This window comes from Columba livia, chromosome 23, assembly GCF_036013475.1.
Source record: "Columba livia isolate bColLiv1 breed racing homer chromosome 23, bColLiv1.pat.W.v2, whole genome shotgun sequence".
Taxonomy (NCBI): Eukaryota; Metazoa; Chordata; class Aves; order Columbiformes; family Columbidae; genus Columba; species Columba livia.
In genome coordinates, this window is record NC_088624.1 from 6,587,204 (window position 1) to 6,606,927 (window position 19,724).

At 57.2% G+C, this 19,724-nt stretch overlaps 1 protein-coding gene across 1 annotated transcript; it reads left to right on the top strand.

Annotated features, from left to right (window-relative positions):
* Positions 1 to 979: 979 nt before the first annotated feature.
* LOC135576119 (maestro heat-like repeat-containing protein family member 2B) lies at positions 980 to 14,280 on the top strand. The gene is made up of 22 exons (XM_065039488.1): positions 980 to 1,875; positions 2,363 to 2,502; positions 3,172 to 3,294; positions 4,047 to 4,212; positions 4,610 to 4,708; positions 5,656 to 5,807; positions 6,191 to 6,334; positions 7,433 to 7,727; positions 7,837 to 7,941; positions 8,403 to 8,476; positions 8,679 to 8,798; positions 9,588 to 9,695; positions 9,891 to 10,400; positions 10,549 to 10,690; positions 10,995 to 11,047; positions 11,255 to 11,362; positions 11,570 to 11,689; positions 11,890 to 12,000; positions 12,392 to 12,553; positions 12,606 to 12,902; positions 13,152 to 13,219; positions 13,558 to 14,280. The coding sequence occupies exons 1-22, from the start codon at positions 1,860 to 1,862 to the stop codon at positions 13,697 to 13,699; spliced, it is 3,255 nt and encodes a 1,084-aa protein (XP_064895560.1). The 5' UTR covers positions 980 to 1,859; the 3' UTR covers positions 13,700 to 14,280.
* The last annotated feature ends 5,444 nt before the right edge of the window (positions 14,281 to 19,724 follow it).

Genomic DNA, 19,724 nt, shown 5'->3' on the forward strand with positions numbered 1-19,724 from the left:
CGTGTGCACACATCTGTGGTGCTCTGTAATTGGAGCTGCATAGATATGACTGAGGAATGTGCTTCCCAGACAAGTTTTTGGTTTTAAATAATAGATTCTTCAAGTACCGTGAACAAGTTGAAGAATCGAGAGTGCACAGCGACAGGTGGAACAGCAGAAATAGGCCAGTCCTGTTGCTTGTGTCAGGTATTGTTTTTATTTCAGGCAAAATGGGCAGCTTTCCAGCATTTCATGCATGCACCCATAAAAGTTTAACTGTCTTTTTCAAATCATGCTTTGTCACCAGAAATCTTCTGAGATACACTGGGAGAATTTCATGATTCCACGTAAGCTTTTTCTGTTTTTAAGAATATGATTTCTGTCTGTTTTCCTTGCCCAGGTGGTGATGGCACAGGAGCGCAGATTCAGGTTTGCGGTTACAAACAGGAAGTGGCCAGGAATGGACAGAGATTGCAGAGGAGCCTGGAAAATGCTATGAGGAGAAAAGGAAAGGAGGAAAGGGATTGAGATAAGAAAACCTGTTTGCAAATGAAAACTTCAAGGTGACTGAAAACGTTCCTTAATTTTATAGCATTGGTAATGATGTGGGTTTCAATTTGGGGGACATGTAAAGATAGCTATTGTGTTTTTTAATAGTGTGGCACACTGGAGGAATGAGATGCTCTCTTCCTGCAGAGAATGGGAATAATTCTCCCTTGCCAAAATATGCTGCCTCACCAAAACCCAACAACAGCTACAAGTTCAAGCGTGAGCCGCCAGAGGGCTGTGAAAAGGTGAAAGTCTTTGAGGAAAGCTTGTGAGTTGATCTTTTCTACAGAATAAATAACATTCAGAGTTACTCATTGGTTTATGGATTTTTGTCTCGGATCAGAATTATTAGTCCAGTTGCTAAAATCATGCTGACACCCTGATCCCTGTCTTGTGTGCCTGTGTGCTGGTAGATGCTTTAGGCATCTGAGATGCAGGGCAGCAGCCTCAGACTCCTCCAAGGAAGCTGCCTGGGATGGTTTTTGTTATTTGTAGGAATCTCTCTCCTGCAGGATCCACCCAAGTCTCCACCCAGGCATCTCCTGGATTCTCAAGAGCTCCTCTGACAGTGCCCCAAGATCCTGGTACCAGCCCCAGACTCTTCCACAGAAGCTACCGGAGAAGACTTTTTTCTTCTGCAGGAAGCTTTGACCTCTAGAACGCACCGAGACTCTTCCCAGACTCTGCTGCAGCTGTTTGAGCTCTGCTTTCACTGTCTGAGATCCCAGCTGGCTGCCCCAGACTCCTCCAAGGCAGCTACCCAAGATGACTTTTCTCATGCTAGAAGCTCGCTTCTCTGGGAAGAACCCAAACCTCCTCCCAGGAACCTGCTGGAGTATTTTGACCTCTGCTTTAGGGACAGAAGATGCTGGGTGGCAGCCTCAGACTCTTCCAATGAATGTACCCGAGGTGATTTTTCTTTCTGAGTGGAAACTGTCCTGCAGGATCCACCCAAGACTCCTCCCAGGTACTCGCACAGTCACCTCACTTCCTATAGGAAGCTGAGGCCCCAGGTGGAAGCCCCAGACTCCTCCAGTGAAGCCACCTGACATGATTTTTCCCTTTTGGAGAAAACTGCTGCATCTGGGATCTACCAGAGACTCCTCCTGCTCTGGTCCTGTCTGATCCCTGCCCCACAGTGTGTCCCCAGCACATGTCCCTGTGCCACCGCAGCCCTGGGCCAGGCACCGTGCCCTGCGGTGAGGTCACAACGTCTGGGTTCTATCTCCTCCTCCTGGGGCTGCTGTTGCCTTGGTTTCTTGTGGAGTTTGAGGGAGGAGAACCTGTTAAGAGGAGAGCGTTGATCTGGGTGATCTGCAGCCACGAGGAGGATGAGGGCGCTCCGAGGTGAGGGGCTGGCGGGAGGCCGAGGCAGCGTCTGTCCCTCCAGGTGCTGGGGGCCGTGTCCCCGTCACCTCCCCTCCCGTCCTGCTGCCAGCACCTCCCTGAGGGCTCCGTCCTGTCCCTGCCCTCCATCGAGCAGCCTGGGATGGCTCCGAGACAGCCTGGCCCAGCAGCTCTTGTGGTGCTGCGCAGCCCCAGCCCTCCCGGCCCCCTGGCAGAGCCCCGTGTCCATCCCTGCCCAGCTCAGCCCCACGCTGGGCTCCCTCCAGCATGTCGCTGCTGTCCTGGCACTGGGGACCCCCGACTGGGCCCAGTCCCCAGGGGGTCTGCCCAGTGCTGCAGCGAGGGGCACACTCCCTCCTCTCATCCCACCGACTGCTCCTGCCAGCCCAGCCCAGCACAGGCTGGTGGTGCTGGGGAGGCTGAGAGACCTTCACCCCCCTGCTGGAAGCTCTGCGGCCAGCAATACCAGTTCCTTCTTTCCTTCCAGCTCTCTGTCCATGTGTGTGTCCCCCGTCCAGAGCCTCCAGTCCTGAGGGCAGAGACGGGGTGACGGGGACTGTCCCTGAGGCTGTCGACACCTTTGTGGCCATTGGGACATCTGGGCTGAAACAGCTGCAAGACCATGAGGTGAGGCGGGGGGTGAGGGCTCCCCTCCATGCCCCGGGCTTCTCTGGGGCCATGGCAGAGAGGGATCTTGTCTGATGGCATCTCTGCCCTGCAAGCTGTGTCCCCAAGCACTGATCCTGCTGCTCAGATGGGACTAATGTCGCTGCTGCCTCCCTCCTGTCCCCAGGAGCTCTCGGCTTTCTCCTGGGCAGGGCATGGCCTCTGCCATCAGCCCCAGCTTCTCCCCAGTGCCTTTCCCCAGGTACCCAAGGCCCCTCCTGAGCTTTGGTTTGGAGCTGTCCCAGCAGCCCGGGGCTCCTGCCTGTGCGAGGAGCGACACCGGGTGCAGGGTGCTCATGGCTTCTCCCCCTCAGTGCAGGGACTGGTCCCCACGCCTTCGCCTTGCCCACCTGGCACCTTCCCTGTGACTGCCACCTTCCCCGTCCTCAGGAGTGACCCCCACGGCCTCTTCCCCTGGTGGGGTCCGTGTCCCCCTCTGGCTTGTCTGCTTGTCTCAGAGCTGCCGCGGAAGATCTTGCCGTTGCCCGTGGCTCTCCTGACGCGATGCCTGCAGCTTGTACCTCATGCCCGTGTCCCACAGATGGTTTGGAGGACAGTGGGTCTCTCTGGTGGCTCTCTGGGAACAAGGGTAAACAAGTCCCATCACTGCCCTTTGTGGTCTGTCCCCAGGGCAACCGGGTGGACACATACCGGGAGCTGGAGCATGCCTTGCAGGGAGAGGATGGCTGCTTGCCCGGTGGTGTTGTGAACCGCCTCATAGCAGAGGCCTCGGGTGACCTGCGAGCAGCCCAGGTGAGCTTGTTCTCCGACAGGGCCAGCAAAGCAGCGTGCCTCAATCCCTGGGTTCTGGGGAGATACAGAGATGTTCCTCGGTTGTTCAGACCCAAGAAGGTCCTCAGAGAGAAGCTCTGGGGACTCTTCATGACAGAATTTGAAGAGGGGACACAGAGCTGTGCAGAGAAGTGGACTTGGGCTTGTTTCTAACTGAGCAAGAGCTGGCGTCAGGCTCAACGTTACTTCTTGAATACTGTGTTATACCTCGAATCCTGGGATCAGTTTTGGGCCCATCGCTACGGGACATCCCTTGAGGTGCTGGAGCGAGTGGAGAGAAGGGAAGGGAGCTGGTGAGGGGCTGGAGCACAAGGGTGATGGGAGCAGCTGAGGGACCTGGGGGGTTCAGCTGGAGAACAGGAGCTGACGGGAGACCTTCTGATCTCTGAACTGCCTGAGAGGAGCTTGGAGCCAGGGGGGTCGGGCTCTGCTCCCCAGGAACAAGCGCCAGGAGAGAGGAAACGGCCTCAGTTTGCCCAGGGGAGGTTGAGGTTGGATCTGGGGAACAATTTCTTCCCCAAAGGGCTGTGGGGCATTGGAACAGGCTGCCCAGGGCAGTGCTGGAGTCAACATCCCTGGAGGGCTGGACAGATGGACATGAGGTTCTCAGGACATGGGTTAGTGCCACGGTCGGGTTAACAGTTGGACTACGATGATCTTGAGGGGCTTTTCCAACCAAAATGATTCTGTAATTCTATGTGGCGCTTTTTCAGGGTGTGATGGATGATGTGAGGATGGCCGCCAGTGACTTCTTGGTGGCTCTGGCCCGCACCCACTTTTACTTCGTCATGGCTGAGCTGCAGAGCCACCTGAAGGTGGTGGGGAAGGTCCCTGATGAGGCTGTGCTCGTCACCTTGGGCAAGATGGCTGGCAGCTATGGTACGGCACATGCAGCCTCCTGGTTTTGGCAGGGGTCTGTGATAACAGGTGGAAGGGATCCCCCCTCCCTAAATGCCCTGTCTTGAACTGGGGGGGACTCTGGAGTTTCCGCGCCTCCTCGCTTGGTGCCAGGACCGGCCAGCAGCTCTGCCTCACCAGCCCAGTCCTGGTGCTCGCACAGTAGGAACCCACTGGAGACAAACCCGCAGGGTCTCTGTCCCCCACTGTCCCCCCTATTGCCCCACAGGGCTTCCCCGTGTGCCCCTCGGGAAGGCCACCCTCCCCACGCCCTCTGGTGTGTCCTATACGGCCCAGCAGCTCCAGCCTTGCGAGAGATGGACCCTGGTGTCCCCTGTGTGTCTCTGACCCTCTGGGTCCCTCTGTCCCTCCTCTGCAGCCCTGCGCTGTGTCCCCTTCGCGGGAGCGACGCTGCTGGCCCTGCGCAGGACGCTGAGCCGGGCAGGGAGCGGCCGGACCCTGCGCATCATCTGCGGGGGTGAGTGTCAGCTCGGCCAGGGCCCGCGCAGGGGCTGGGGTGGCCTTTGGTGGCTCCATGTGATCCTAGAGGAGAGGTGGTGGGTGTCAGCCCGCCCCGGGACCCCGAACTGCTGAGTGTGCGGAGGAGCGGGGGAAGCCTGGGAGTTTTCTGGGGCAGGACACGTCAGGAACTCCGGGGTCCCTTCCCATGGCTTCTGTTCCTTACAAAGAGGAGCTACGAAGATGCTGAGGGGTCTGGAGCATCTTTCTTCTGAGGAAAGGCTGAGAGAGCTGGGGCTATTCAGCCTGGAGGAGGCTGAGAGGGACCTTATTTATTCTGGTAAATATCTGAAGGGTGGGTGTCAGAGGATGGACCAGACTCTGTTCAGTGGTGCCCAACGCCAGGGTGAGGGGCAACGGGCACAGACTGAAACACAGGAGGGTCCATCTGAATGTGAGGAGAAACTTGTCTGCTGGGAGGTGCCAGAGCCTGGCCCAGGCTGCCCAGAGCGGGTGTGGAGTCTCCTGCTCTGAGACATTCAAACCTGCCTGGACCCACCTGTGTGATCTGCTCCATGACCCTGCACGAGCAGGTGGGGCTGGGGATCTACAGAGGTCCTGAAACCCAGCCAGTCTGTGGTTTTGTGATTCCCCTTCTCTCCCCTGAGGTTTGAAGTCCCTGCACTGAAAGCGGAGTATGTAAGAAGTGAAGGGGCTGTGGTGGCAAATGCTGGAGGCAAAGGGACCACTGAGGAGGAAGAGGTGCAGTGGGGAGGAGAGAATCAGTGGGGTCTTAGAATCCAGACATCTCCAGAGCACAGCTTGTCCTCGTATCCAGATCTGGTCCTGGACTGGGCCCTGCTGAGCCTGGGGCTGTATGTAAAGCAGGCTTGGACAAGGGTACAAGGACCTTTCCCTGCTACAGACTCCCATGTGCTCCCTTGTCTTTTCTCTTTCCTGGTGCAGTTCTGGAGCGATGGTCCAAGGGCATCACCATGTACTTGTGCAGCCAGAAACGACACCCCTTTCCTCAGAGCAGGGCAGCACAGCTCTGTGGAGACCTTTACCCGCTCTTCCATCACGCAGTGGTAAATTGGCTGGGCTGCAAGGAGGAACAGGTGAGAAGTGCTGCTTGCCACAGCTGGGGCCACAGCGGGGGTGTCCATGTCAGTGGGTCCGTCTGTGCCCCTTGGGGTCAAGCAGAGGGAAGCGGGGAAGGGAAGGGGTCTGGGGGGAAAGCCCCCGAGCGGGGAGCCTGCTGGCACTGTGCCTGGGGCTGGGGCCTCCCTGGAGAGAAGCAGCCGAGTCCTGTGGCCTTTCTGCAGGAGGGGCTGGGCTACCAGCCTGGGGAAACGCTGGCTCTGCTCTGGAGTCCCTCTCCCATGGGGCAGAAGGGAAAGGGAACCCCTCCCAGTGGGAAGGGCAGACTGGTGTCCAGGGCGTGCTGAGCACCAGGCAGAGCTTCAGCCGCCCAAGCGGAGCCTCTCCCTTCCCTCCCCAGGATAATCGGGCTGTCCTGGGTGCGGTGGCTGCCATGGTTGGTGTCCTTGTGTGTGAGGAGCGGCACTGCCAGCGTGCCCGGGAGCAGCTCCTCCGGCTCCTGCGCCAGCACCAGCGGGTCCAGGACACCTCCCGGGTCACCAAGGTGAGGACTCGCGCAGGGACGATGCTGGGGAGCTGTGGGGTGCCAGGGGAACTGGGAAGCTCTTAGAGAAGGAGCAGGGAGAGCAGAGGAGGCCTGAGGCTTCCTGGGCTCTTTAGGCAAGAAAAGAGCAATGGGGGGAACCAAGAGTCCCTGGCGTTCATCTTCTTGGGAAGCAGGGCACTGGCACCTCCCTGAGGCCCTGTGCATGGGCAGAGCTTTGCCGTAACGTCCAGTGCCATCCAGTGCGGGACAAGGTCCAAGTGGGAAGTGCCAGGAGGAGACATTTCTTCCTGGAAAGGGCTGTGGGGCATTGGAACAGGCTTCCTAGGGCAGTGGTGGAGTCACCATCCCTGGAGGGGTTGAACAGATGGAGATGAGGTTCTCAGGGACATGGGGTAGTGCCAGGGATGGGGTAACATTGGACTCAGTGATCCTGAGGGTCTTTTCCAACCAAAATGATTCTATGATTCTACAAATTGGAGTTGTCAGCAGTGTCCCTGTGCAGAGGGCAGAGACCCTCTGGTGCTGCTCTGAGGGGGCAAACAAGGACCCCGGGTGGGAGGGTTTGGGGATGTCCCTGGGAGCTGACATCAGGGGCTCCCCTCATCCCAGCCCTGCTAGGCTTCTCCTTTCCCCAGGGCATTGCGGTGGCTTTAACCTCCTCTTCCTCCCCTCCCCGTTCTCTTGTAGAACCTCGGCCACGTACTGCAGATGCTGGGGGGAGGTCAGACCCCAACCCCACGGGGCTCAGCTCTCGCCCCCCACACCGCTGGGCACCACCAGGTAAGGGGAGCCTGCGGGGCAGGGCAGGGTGTCCCTCCGCCAGGACCACCTGCAGACCAGCACGCCAGGGTGTGAGCCAGGTGCCACAGAGGTGCCTTAAGGCTGCAGGAAGAGCAATGCTGGGATCCCAGGGAATGGCAGAAGATGTGCTGGGGAGGGTCAGTTGGACATGGGGAAAAGGTTCTTGACCCAGAGGTGCTGGACACTGGAAGAGGCTCCCCAAGGAGGTGTCACGGCCCCAACCTGACAGTGTTCAAGAAGAGACTGGACAACGTCCTCAGACCCACGGTGTGAACTGTGGGGTGTCCTGTGCAGGGACAGGAATTGGACTCAAGATCCTTGTGGGTTCCTTCCAGCTCGGGACATTCTGTAGTTCTGTGCTTGGAAGGGGCTGGGGGGCAGCCTGGTTCCCACAGCGATTTCCCTCTCGGCCAAGCCTCAGGAAGAGCAAGGGAGGGGAGGAAGGCAGAGAGCACCAAATCTTTTCAGTCCCTCTCAAGGCCGATGCACATTTCTCTCAAACGACCCTTGTTCCCACAGGTCCCTGATGTGACTGAGGAGCCTGGGCCAGCCCATAAGGCGAAGCCATCCCGCCCCATGACGCTGCAGGGTAAGGAGAGGGGACGGGGCGATGTCACTGTGCCGTGGCAGCTCTGTGCCTGTCCTCGGCAGCCAGGGGCAGCCGCCTGCTAATGCAGAATGCGATTTCTTCCCTGCAGCCCGAACCTGCCCCGCAGCTGTTCTGCGGTCCCAGCTGAGGCACGGGAGCGAGGCCCAGCGTGTGGCAACCCTGAGCCTGCTGGGAGAGCTGGCCCGCTCTGACGGTCAGTGCCAGGGCTGGGGACACATGGCAGGGGCTGGAGCTGCTGGGCTGAATGCTGGAATGGGCTGGAAGTGGTGCAGCTGCACCCGAGAGGAGCTGCAAAGAGCGGGTCCCCCAGCCGAGCTGACACCCTGTGATGATGCTCAAGCTGTTCCCAGCAGTTAGAAATGGGGGCACAGCAGGGACGATGCTCCAGGCTCAGTGACACGAGTGGATGGTTTGCAGAGGAGATGCTCCTACCAGTGCCATTTCTCTCATTCTCTGTGTTACCAGAGCTTTCGGTGCCTATAAAACAGCCATGCCTCTAGAAAGAGAGTCACTCTGTGCACACCCCTGCCTGCTGTGAATTCAGAGTCAGGCCCTGCTTCTCTGTCCCACCAGTGTATGTGAAGCTTGGAAGCTTCAAGGGATCCTTCTGCCATCAGGGCTCTGCCTCAGCACACCTCTCTGTGTCTCTTCCAGCTCCTGTAGCAAGGAAGAAGCTGCCCCAGGTGGTGGCAGCTGTGCAGCTGGTGTGCAACGACCCCAGCGCCCAGGTGAGCTGGTTTGGGAAGAGACAGTGCTGCCAGGGAGGGCAGAGAAACCCTTTCCCTCAGGACAGCCTGACCAGGCCATGGCAGCAGCAGAAGCTTCTGCCGTGCCCTCGTCACCTCCCCGTGAGCCACAAAGGCTTCCCCAAGCGCAGGCGGCTTCCCTGTGGTTTGGAACAGGGGTTGATAACCACGCTCTCCCCGGCAGGTGCGGAGGGCAGTTCTGGAGTTCATCTGGGAATTGCTCAGCTCCGGCTCCCAGAGCTGCTGGCCACGGGATGTGGTGGGGCACATCTTCAGCGAGTACAGCCGGAGCTCGGGCAGACTGGTAAGGACAGGGCAGGACACCGGGGCTTCGGCTGGTGCCGGGGCCGTGCTGAGAGCTCCTGCAGGCGCCCTTGCCCATGGAGAGCTCCACGCGGCAGGGCCATTGGCGCCAGCTCGGCCATCGCAGCAGCCTCCACAGGGCTGTGCCATGGTGGTGGAGATGTCGGGGTGACGTGGGTTTGCACCTGGACACGCCACCTAGGGCTGCCTGCATGCCCCTCGCGCTGAGCTGTGCCCACACACACCTCCAGCAAAGCTGCCTTGTGAAGGGAGGGACAGACTTGTGGGGACACGACACCATCCGTCCCGAAATGCTGATGGGCCATCAGCCCAGCTCAGCCCGTGCACACAGGTGGGCCTGGCTAGAGGAGCTTTCTGTGGTGTTTTCGTGCCCTGGCTCTCCAAAGCATGCCCTGCCCATCCCATAGCAGCCTGGGGCCCACATCCCTTCTGGCAAGGGGACAGGCTGTGTGGCAGCCCCTTGGGTGAGTGTTTCCAGCCGGGCACCCAGGACATGAAGGCCAGGGATGGCCCAGCCTCCTGCTGGCTTGCCAAGGATCTTCCCTCTCTGGCTGGAGCATCTGGCTGGCTGGGAGATGTGTGTGTGCCACTCTCCTCCAGGGCTCCAGGAGGCTGTTTTGGGAGCAGGGCAAAGGAAAGGGCTTCTGGATTCTCCTTCGGGAGGTGGCTGCTCCCGGGATGCTGGCACAGCAGCGGTGGTGGGGCCGTGCCTGAGCCTGGTCGGTCGGGAGCTGAGAGGAACCGGGGTTTTGCCAACTCTGTCTTACAGGCGGCAGGAGGCCTTTTTGCCTGGGAGCCCCAGGAGGACAGAGCTCTTCAGTCCCTGTGCGTGGACATCCTGGGCTCGCTGGATGTCACTCGGAGAGGGATGTCCCAAGTAAGTTGCCCTCTGTCCTGCTGCTGTGGCCACTTCTTGCCTTCAGAGTGTTTTTAATTGCTCTTCCTCATGGCCTGAACCTCTCCCCTCACGTGTGCTGAAGCACACGAGGCTCAGGGAAATGCAGACCATCCTTTACATCTTGGAACTGAGTGGAAATGCTGATGTGCTGGATTGCCCGGTTCTTCTCTGCAGCTCCTGTGGCCCAGGCTGCTGCAGTACGTGGTGCCAGCCCAGTACAGCGGCATGCTGATCCCGCTGTCCCGCGGCGTGCGAGCCCTGCTGGAGAGATGGGAGAGAGCGGGATGTGAGGAAGAGGAGGAGCCCGATGCTGTGGACTTGCCGGAGCAAGGTAGGAGCCCCAGGGAGTGCTGCTGGGTTTGGAAGGGGCTCAGGCCAGTCTGTGTCTCCCTGTGCCCCACGAACCCTGAGCAGGAGCCCAGGAAAAGCAAAGGGCAGAGTCAGGCTCTGGCTCCTGGGGAGCCGGGGGCTCCTTCCTGGCCATGCTGGATCTGCCTTCACCCCATGCGGGGCAGCCTGGGGAGCCCCCGGGCCAGCACTGTGGCCGTGCAGCTGCTCTCAGCCCTGTGTGGGCCACAGGAGGTACGAGGGTCAGGCCACGGCGGGGCCTCTTCATCTCACCAGCCTTTCCCCCTCCCCGCAGCCCGGCTGCCGGCTCCCCAGGCGCTGCTGGCTCGAACGCTGGTGAGTAGCGGGGCCCTGGGGAAAGAAAGAGCTTTTCTGGCAGCACTCCCGAGCCTGCCCGAGCCCCGCGGGGATCCCAGTCCTGTCTCGGGGCTGGCGGGGGTGGCTCTGGTGGCAGGGGTGACCCGTCTCTGCTGCCCTCGCCCAGGTGCTGGCGGCGGCTCCTCACACCAGCAGCGGCCGCGCAGTCGCTGCCTTGCAGCTGCTGCAGGCCCTGCAGGGCTGGATCTGCGGGGCCTTGGGGACAGCGTGGGCCACCGAGATCCCCCTCCTGCTGCAGCACCTGGCAGGTAAAGTGTGGGTGGGAGGAGAGGCTGGAGAGGAGGGAAGGGCAGCTTCCCAGCAGTCACACAGTGGGGATCAGCCACGGTCAGTGCGACCTTCCCCATCATGAATGCAGTGGCTCTGACAAACACCCCTGGGCTCCCTCCTGTGTCTGTGGCCTTGCAAGGGCTTTGGCACAGGCGCTTGTGGGCCCTTTCCAGCCTGATGGCCTGGGATTTCTGGGAGGTCTGACCGCAGAGGAGACCACCGGGCTCTTCTTTGGTGTGAGCTTGAGCAGCAGCAGAGCTTTTGCTTCCTCTTGCTTTCTAGGAAGAGCCGAGAGCTCCCTGGACTCTGCAGAGTGGGAGCAGCATGTGCTTAAGGTACAGCATCCTCGGGGTGTCACAAACGGACGGGGAGAAGAGGGAGCAGACAGAGTTGTGGAGAGCTGGTGAAAAGAGGGCTGGGCTTGGCAGGGGAGACACTGCCATTCCAGCAGCTCTCCCCAGCAGCATCCCAGGACACAGGGGTGTGGGAAGGGCCCTGGCCAAGGGCAGGGGGACACCCGCTTCCTCTCCTCTTCCCCCCAGTTCTTGCGAGCATCCCTGAAGCTCATTGAGGATGAGACCTGGAGCGTGGGCCTGAGCCAGCAGCTGAGCCGGCAGCTGGGCAGCTCTGCCCCCGGCTCCTGGCAGAAGGTTTGTCTCCTGCCCCACACCGGGACTCTGCCCACGCAGGCAGTTTTCACTGCTTCACCCCCAAACGGCGCTTCCCCCCGTGCTGCCCCGGCCTGGCACTGCGGGCAGTCCCGCCTGCTCCTGGGGGAGTCGGGTCAGTCTGGGGCCAGCCCTCTCCTGACAGGTCGGGCTGTGACCGCATCTCGGGCTCAGCCTCTTCTCGTTCAGCTTTTCCTCTACAAGGCTCTCGGGACAGCGCTGGCAGGTTGTCGGGACCTCAGCCACGTCCAAGGGCAGGTGCTGAGGTTCCTCCAGGACACAGACTCTGCGGAGCTCTCTGAGACCCAGGTGAGGTGATGCTCATGTCCTGAGCATCCTCTGCCTGTTGCTGGGGCAGAGGGAGAGCTGCTCCTGGCCCTGCTCCAGACCTCCCTGATGTGCCCATCGCTGCTGTTTCCCCCTTATTGCAGCGTCCTGCCTGGCCGTTGTCACTGGCCATGGCTGAGTGCTCGGGCTGGAGCCCACTCCCCATTTCCCTGTGGTTGCAGGGGATGATTTCTGTGGTGTCCCATGCTGCTGAGACCCACTTCAACCTGGTCTTGGACACAGTGACCGCTTTTACCAGAGACAGGTTTTATGAGACTTCCACGGGCTGGAAGGTAAAGGATCCAGGGTTTCACTCTTTGGCTTTCCTTTTTTTGACCTTATTTCCACTTCTACACCTTCTGTAGCCAAACTGTGGCAGCTGTGTTTATATCAGCCCTCTTGTAAGAGCTGCCCAAGACCTGTGTTTCAGAGGGGATGTCCCGGCATTGGGGCCCCTGATCTGTGTTGGGAAGGACAGCGGTAAATCCGCCAGCAGTGTGTGCGATGCTGGCTGCTCCCTGCTCCCCATCCCGTGCCAGAGCCCCGGCTGCAGGACGGGAAGAGCTCCCGGCCCCGGAGCTCGCAGCTCGAGGAGCTGCCGGGAGGTGCCCAGGGAAGGAAGGAGCTGGTGAGGGTGCGGGGCAGGACCGGGGCTGACGTCTGGGGGCATCTCTGTTGTCACAGGCACAGCTGCCGCAGGGCACAGAGAGACCTCAGGCCACTCGTGCTGCTCTGATGTGCGTGTACAGCGGCATCGCTCTGCGTGCCCCCAGGGAGCAGCTGCTCGCCCGTGTGGATAGGGAGATCATGGGCACCATCCTGCAGCTCTCCAGAGTCACAGAGAGGGTAGGAGCACGAGCCGTGCAGGGACAGGGACACCTGGGTGCCCTCATTCCAGCCCCTTGGGGCCGGGGTGTACCAAGATGGACAAACTCTTTCTAAAGATCCCTCAAGGAAGGGTTTGTCCTCAACATCCAGATGCAAACCCCTGTGTGTCCCCCTGCTGATACTCTTCTTCCACCTCTCAGCCCTGCAGAGAGTTCAAGGGGTGCTTTGCTCTCTTTGCCCTCAGGAGATGCAGCTCAAGCTCGCCCTGGTGCAGAGTGTCACTGAGGTCAGCTCTGCCATCCAGACTGTGGGTGATGCTGGCAGCTTTGAGCTGTCCTCGAAGCAGGAGGTGACACAGACCCTGCTGGTGAGTGCCTGCAGCAGGGACAGTCACACGGGGGAGCTTTGGGCTGCACTTTCCCCAGATGGGCGTGCAGCCTGGGGTGCAGGGTGGCTGTGGAGCAAGGTCCCTCCCTCGGTGCCTTTGGGGACCCGTGGGGTGACGGGGCAGTGTCTGCCCAGGCCTGGCAGCAGAGCCGGTTCCGGGGGAGGCAGGAGGGCCGTCCCGTGTCCATGTCTACTGACAACTCTGCGCCTGTGTCTCTGTGACTTGCAGGACTGGATCAAGGAGGAGCCTGCGGACTCCCTGGTGTACGGAGTGTTTCAGGCCCTGGAGGAGTTGAGGTGAGGGCTGTTCCCGACTCTGGGGACTCCCCGTGTGCCCCATCCCAGCTGGCCAGGGCAGCCCCAGTGGTGTTGAGCTGCTGGGGCTGTGGAGTGGGAGGCTGCTCCCCACTTTGGGTGTCTCCTGAGCCCCAAGGGTTCCTTACCCTGGGCTGGGGGTTTGCTGCTGCCCGGGGGGAGGCAGGAGCTGCTGGAGCTGAGGGCAGCGCTTGCTGGCAGGGGCTGGGGCTGGTGGGTTTGGGGCCCTCGATTAGGAGGAACCCAGGCATGGTTTGAGCCACTCTGGAGAGGGCTGGTAAATCCCCTTTCTCTTTTCTCTTCCTTTTTCCCCTGGCCAGCAAGCTGAGGCCAGCGCTGAGCAGGGAGGAGAACCGCAGCCTGCTGGCAGTGTGCTGCCAGGCTGTCCTGTCCTCTCCTTCCTTCCTCTTAAATGGGGAAAACATCTGTGAAGCTCCTGCTAGAACAGCTGCAGAGTGGTGAAGAATGAATGTGGGACAAATCACGTTTGGATGCTTCACTCCTGCCACTTTCAGTCAATAAAGGAGCCAAATAACATGCTTGTGATTTATAAACATTATTTTAATGTTCATGGCTTTTACATGTTACACATCCCAGGGTCTCAACTGCTGCAGTTCATATAACGTACGGTGAACAGGGAGGCGCTGAGTGTCCCAAAGCACGCCTCAAATCTGTAGGATACTCTTACCTGGAAACCTCATTGGACATTTACTCGTTGGTTTCTGAGTGTGTTCAACTAGGTAGTAGTTTATTTTTAATGCATCGTATTAAATTTATTTTAAACCGCTTTTTTCTAATCTGTAAAATATGCAATGTGACTCAATATGTTTGAATTGAAATGATTTGTCAGGTGACACGTAGTGGAAATAATCTTTATTATGACAGTGATGTTTTTCTCAAGTATTTTGCCAAGAAAAGTGAATTTCTCAGATTAAATGGGTAGAAGTCAGCCAATACCTTTTTCAAAGAATGTGAGTTTGTCTCCACCTCTGTGACTAGTTGGAAGTATTTGAGTATACATAATGTATACATTAAAAACAATTAAAGGCATCGCTGATGTTATACTTGTTGTGTGTGGATATTTTTTCCTGTTGCTTCATGGTGGTCCAGGCAAACTCAACAAAACACACCAGCAGAGTGTGAGTCAGTGCACCTGAAGCTGGATCATGTAGCCTTGATCTTTATCACAAGAGACGTGTGATTCAATCAAACTCAACGAATATTGCTGAACTGATATATGTCCACCTGTAAAATAATCACTGCATGCTCAGGTTCAGTCTGTATAGTTATGACAACATCGTTTAGATAGCAGCAACTTTTAACCTGTTTTTTTCCCTGCTAAATAATTTGTGAAGATAGAATGAAAGGAAAAGATGAGCATATTCCATTCAAAAGAAAGAAGTCTTTGAACACTCTGAGTTTACAGTTCTGTTCCGAAAGGGCACAAGTTAATACAGGTGGATCAACATTATGTAAATGCCATAGAACAAAATGTGGCTACTGTTGTTTATCTGCTACGATTTCTGTAGCGTTTTTAGACAAGTTTAGAAGCAGACTCTTCTAAGGAATCCAGGATCTTGTGCTTCCCTGCATGTTGCTGATTCTGCACATTGTCTTCGATTAATGCTGACCTGGGGGATTTATCTGCAGTACAACACGGTGTAGATACTAAATCGGGTCTGGAAGCCATCTCAGGAGATGGATTAGCTCATCATTACATCAAAAATAGAAGGAATGCTACTTCCTTGTTTCCTGTGCTTATGTAATAAGGCACATATGTGTAGTAACAGAGTTCGTGCCCCCCGTACTTCATGTGCTTCTAGCAGTGTAAAAATAAGTTATTAAAATTAAACTGGCTTTCAGGTTTCCTGTTTTAATCACTTTCCCAGTTCCACTCTTTGTGTTTTTCTTTGTCACTGGAGCCCAACCCCGCTCACTGTCCCGCGACTGGGGACTCCGGACAAGGGGACACAGACGCGGGGGCGGCTGCACAGTGGAGCTCAGCGGACTTGAGAACCGCTCAGCTGGGTGAGGATCAGACACGTATAGAGCAACTTTGCTTTTTAAATGATGAGGGTTATGTGCTTTGGTTTGGAAGACGTCAGATTTGGAACGTTAAGGAAGCTGTAACTCCCTTGGTGTTTCCTTCTCCCCGCAGTCGCATTTCTGGTTCTGTCTGTCGAGTTGTGCTCCTCTCCCGCACCAGGTGCTGATCGTGGGGCTCAGGGTGGGGGGGGCAGGGAGGGCGGGGGGGTCCGTGGGCTTCAATAAGTTTTGTTTGGGGTTTTTCAATCGCCTCTGTTGAGACATTGTATAAAAACTGATTGCTGCAGTGCTAATGAATGAACAGGAGGATGCGCAACAGACTGCAGAAACTGATTGGGTTTTGGTTTATTGAAAAATTGTTATTTAACTCAACAAGCAATAAGATCTTGCAGTGGTCTTCTAATACCTAGTGACAGCTTTTTAATGTACTGGTTTGGAACTTCGAGATGATTTTTGATATGAAGCGGCTGTTCCATTGTGGAATAGTGCAGGAGTAAACTCTTGCATTTCAGCATTCCTGGCAGATGTGCAGCTTGATAAAGACCTCAGGCTGTTTGGTTTAATCAGACTTTTGTAGATCCCACCTTCACTGCTCAAAGCACCGGCTGCCAACGTGTTTTCTGGTGTTGTCATTGCTTTCTGAGCAAAGACGGCAGAGGCAGCAGCTCTGCTGGTGGTGTCTGTTTGATTGAAACATGGGTATCTGCAGGAACTCTAACCTGAAAGCTCAGAAAGCTGTGGTCGGTGGTATATCTGTGTAATGTTTGTAGATTCTTCTGCAGATATTCTTATGCCAGCGAGCACGGAACGTTTGTGAGTGTGACCTGCTGTGCAGTTCGAAGGAAGAAAGATGTGTGAGCTGCAGCAGCAGGAAGGCTGCAGCCGTGTAAGCCGGGGTGCAAACGGCACGAAACGGGCTGCAGCGGCGGAGCCCTCGGTCCCGGGCCGTCCCGGGCGGGCGCAGCCCGAGCGCTCCCGGCCCCGCTGCCGCTGACCCGCCGGGGCCGGGGCCGCGCTGCGGGCGGACAGCGCCGCTCTGCGGCCGCCGGCGGCTCCGGGCCGGGAGGGGGGGCGGGGCCCGGTGGCGGGCGCGGACGGGATTGGCTCCTGCGCGGGATGGGCGGGGCCACGCTGCAGAAGCGCGCGGGCCGAGGAGCTTGCCTGAAAAAGACTGTGGCGACTGGAACAGAGACCTTACCCTGAACCGTGGCTGTTCAGGTCACCGGCTGTGGGGAGTGCCAGAGCCTGCTGCTGTGGGGGAGGGAGGCCAGAATTTGACCTGTGTGGGGTGTGAGCAGGTGCAAGATCTGCTCAGCAAGGTTGCAAAACTCAAGGAGGAGGTCGAGACACTAAGGACCATCAGGGAGTGTGAAAGGAGATAAACTGGTGGAGTAACTCCCTGGTGTGCCACTCAGAAAGGCCTCAGGGGGATACCCCCCAAAAGCTGACGGACCCCCTATCTGTCGGGCAGAGGCGGAAGACCCAAGACAGCCCCTGCCCTGTCGCTGTCGCGCAGAGGTAAGTGACCTAAAAGATGAGGAGGATTGGAAGCGAGTTCCCGTTGGGTGTCACGGGAAACCCCCCCTCCCTACCTGCTTTACGTCCCCAGGTGCTCCTCTGTAACAAGTTTGAATCCCTGAAGCTTGAAGAGCAGGTGGGTGAGGACACGGTGCAAGATCCGCCTACAGGGACACGTAGGAAGAGGCAGTTAACTCCACACCTCAAGACTGCCTCTGACAAGAAAGAAAGAAGGGTGACTGTAATAGGCGATTCCTTCAGAGAGGGACGGAGGGCCCAATATGCAGAGTTGGCCCTCGTCATAGGGAAGTTTGTAGCCTACCCGGGGCCCGGGTCAGGGATATCACCAGGGCACTCCCTGACTTGGTGCACCCGACAGACTACTACCCACTGCTGATCTTCCAGACAGGTGGGGAGGAGGCTGCACCCCACAGTATGAGGGGAATAAAGAAAGACTTCAAGGCTCTGGGATGGATGGTGAAAGAGTCTGGAGCTCAACTGATTTTCTCGTCACTCCTTCCATTTTTGGGTGACAACGTGGGATGGAATAGAAGAATTCAATCCGTAAACGATTGGCTTTGAGACTGGTGCTACAGGCAGGGCTTCGGGTTCTTCGATAATGGCTGGATTTGTAGGACACCAGTCCACACAGTGATGCGTGGGAATTGTTTATCCTGCAGGGGCAAAAGGATGCTGGGTCAGGAATTAGCAGGGCTCATTTGGAGAGCTTTAAACTAGGCTTGAAGGGGGATGGGGTTGCATCAGTGGGGCAGCATTCTAGAATTGATGGGGACTGGGAGGCCTCCCATCCCCCTAGGGTGGAATCAGAATGCTCAGCTTGCTCCCTGAAATGCTGATGAGGCCTCTACAGGCAGCTGAGAGCAGCCTCACAGTCACAGGCCCTGGTTGTCATGGGGGATTTGAACTTCCCTGATGTCTGCTGGAAGGACCATTCAGCCAGCCGGGCGCAGTCCAGGAGGTTCCTCCAGTGCATTGAAGATAACTTTCCGATGCAAATAGTGGAGGAGCCGACCAGGAGAGGTGCACTGCTGGACCTCATCCTCACTAACAAGGAGGGTCTGGTCGAGCAGTAAAGGTTGAGGGCTGCCTGGGCTGCAGTGACCACGACAAGGTGGAGTTCAGGACCTTGTGCGGCAGGAACAGAGTAGCAAGCAGAATTGCAACCCTGGACTTCAGCAGGGCAATCTTTGGCCTTTTCAAGCAATTGCTAGAGAAAATCCCATGGGCAAGGCTGTTTGAAGGTAAAGGGGCCCGAGACAGTTGGTTAATATTCAGGGATTTCTTCTACCAGGCACAAGATCAGAGCATCCCAACACGCAGGAAGTCAAGGAAGGGAGCCAGGAGGCCTGTGTGGCTGAACAGGGAACTGCTGGGTTAGCTCAGGTGGAAGAGGAGAGTTTACAGATCACGGAAGGAGGGGCTGGGCACTTGGGGAGAATATCAGGCTGTTGTCAGGGGATGTAGGGAGGCAACTAGGAAAGCTAAGGCCTCGTTAGAATTAAAACTGGCACGAGGGGTCAAGGACAACAGAAAGAGCTTTTCCAAATACGTGGCAGATAAAACTAACAGCAGAGGCAATGTAGGCCCACTGATGAATGAGGTGGGTGGCCTGGTGACAGAAGATACAGAGGAGGCAGAGTTACTGACTGCCTTTTCTGTTTCTGTCTACTCTGCCGGAGGCTGTCCTGAGGAGCCCCGTACCCCCGAGGCCCCAGAGGAAGTCGGGATGGTACAAGAATTTGCCTTGGTTGATGAGGACTGGGTTAAGGAACAATTAGGCAATCTGGACATCCACAAATCCATTGGTCCAGATGGGATGCACCCACGGGTGCTGAGGGAGCTGGCTGAGGTCATTGTTGGACGGCTCTCCATCATCTTTGCCAAGTCCTGTGAGACGGGAGAGGTGCCTGAGGACTGGAGGAGAGCAAATGTCACTCCAGTCTTCAAAGAGGGCAAGAAGGAAGGCCCGGGTAATTATAGACCGGTCAGCCTCACCTCCATCCCTGGGAAAGTGATGGAACGGCTTATGCCTTGAGATGGCACCAAGGATATCAATGAGAAGAGGGTCATTAGGGGCAGTCAACACGGCTTCACCAAGGGGAAGTTGTGCTTGACCAACCTCGTAGCCTTTTATAAAGATATAACGAGGCGGATAGATGATGGCAGGGCGGTGGACGTGATCTACCTTGACTTGAGTAAAGCATTTGACACAGTCTCCCACAGCATTCTCATAGCTAAAGTGAGGGAGTGTGATCTGGACGACCAGGTAGTGAGGTGACTGCAAACTGGCTGAAGGAAAGAAGCCACAGAGTCCTGGTCAATGGAGCAGAGTCCAGTTGAGGCCTGGATCTAGTGCAGTGCCTCAAGGGTCAGTGCTGGGCCCTGTACTGTTCAGTATATTCATCAATGACTTGGATGAGGGACTAGAGTGACTATCAGCAAGTTTGCTGGTGACACCAAGCTGGGAGGAGTGGCTGACACTGGAAGCTGTGCTGCCATCAGAGACCTGGACAGGCTGGAGAGTTGGGTGGGGAAAAATGTAATGAAATATAACAAGTATAACAAGAACAAGTGTAGAGTCTTGAATCTGGGCAGGAACAACCCCAGGTTCCAGTATAAGTTGAGGAATGATCCATTAGTGTAGGGGAGAGGGACCTGGGAATCCTGGTGGACAGCAGGGTGACCATGAGCCAGCACTGTGTCCTTGTGGCCAAGAGGGCCAATGGCATCCTGGGGTGGGTTACAAGCGGGGTGGTTAGTGGGTCGAGAGAGGTTCTCCTTCCTCTCTACTCTGCCCTGGTGAGACCCCACCTGGAACATTGTGTCCAGTTGTGGCCCCTCAGTTCCAGCAGGACAGGGAACTGCTGCAGAGAGTCCAGCGTAGGGCAACAAAGATGCTGAA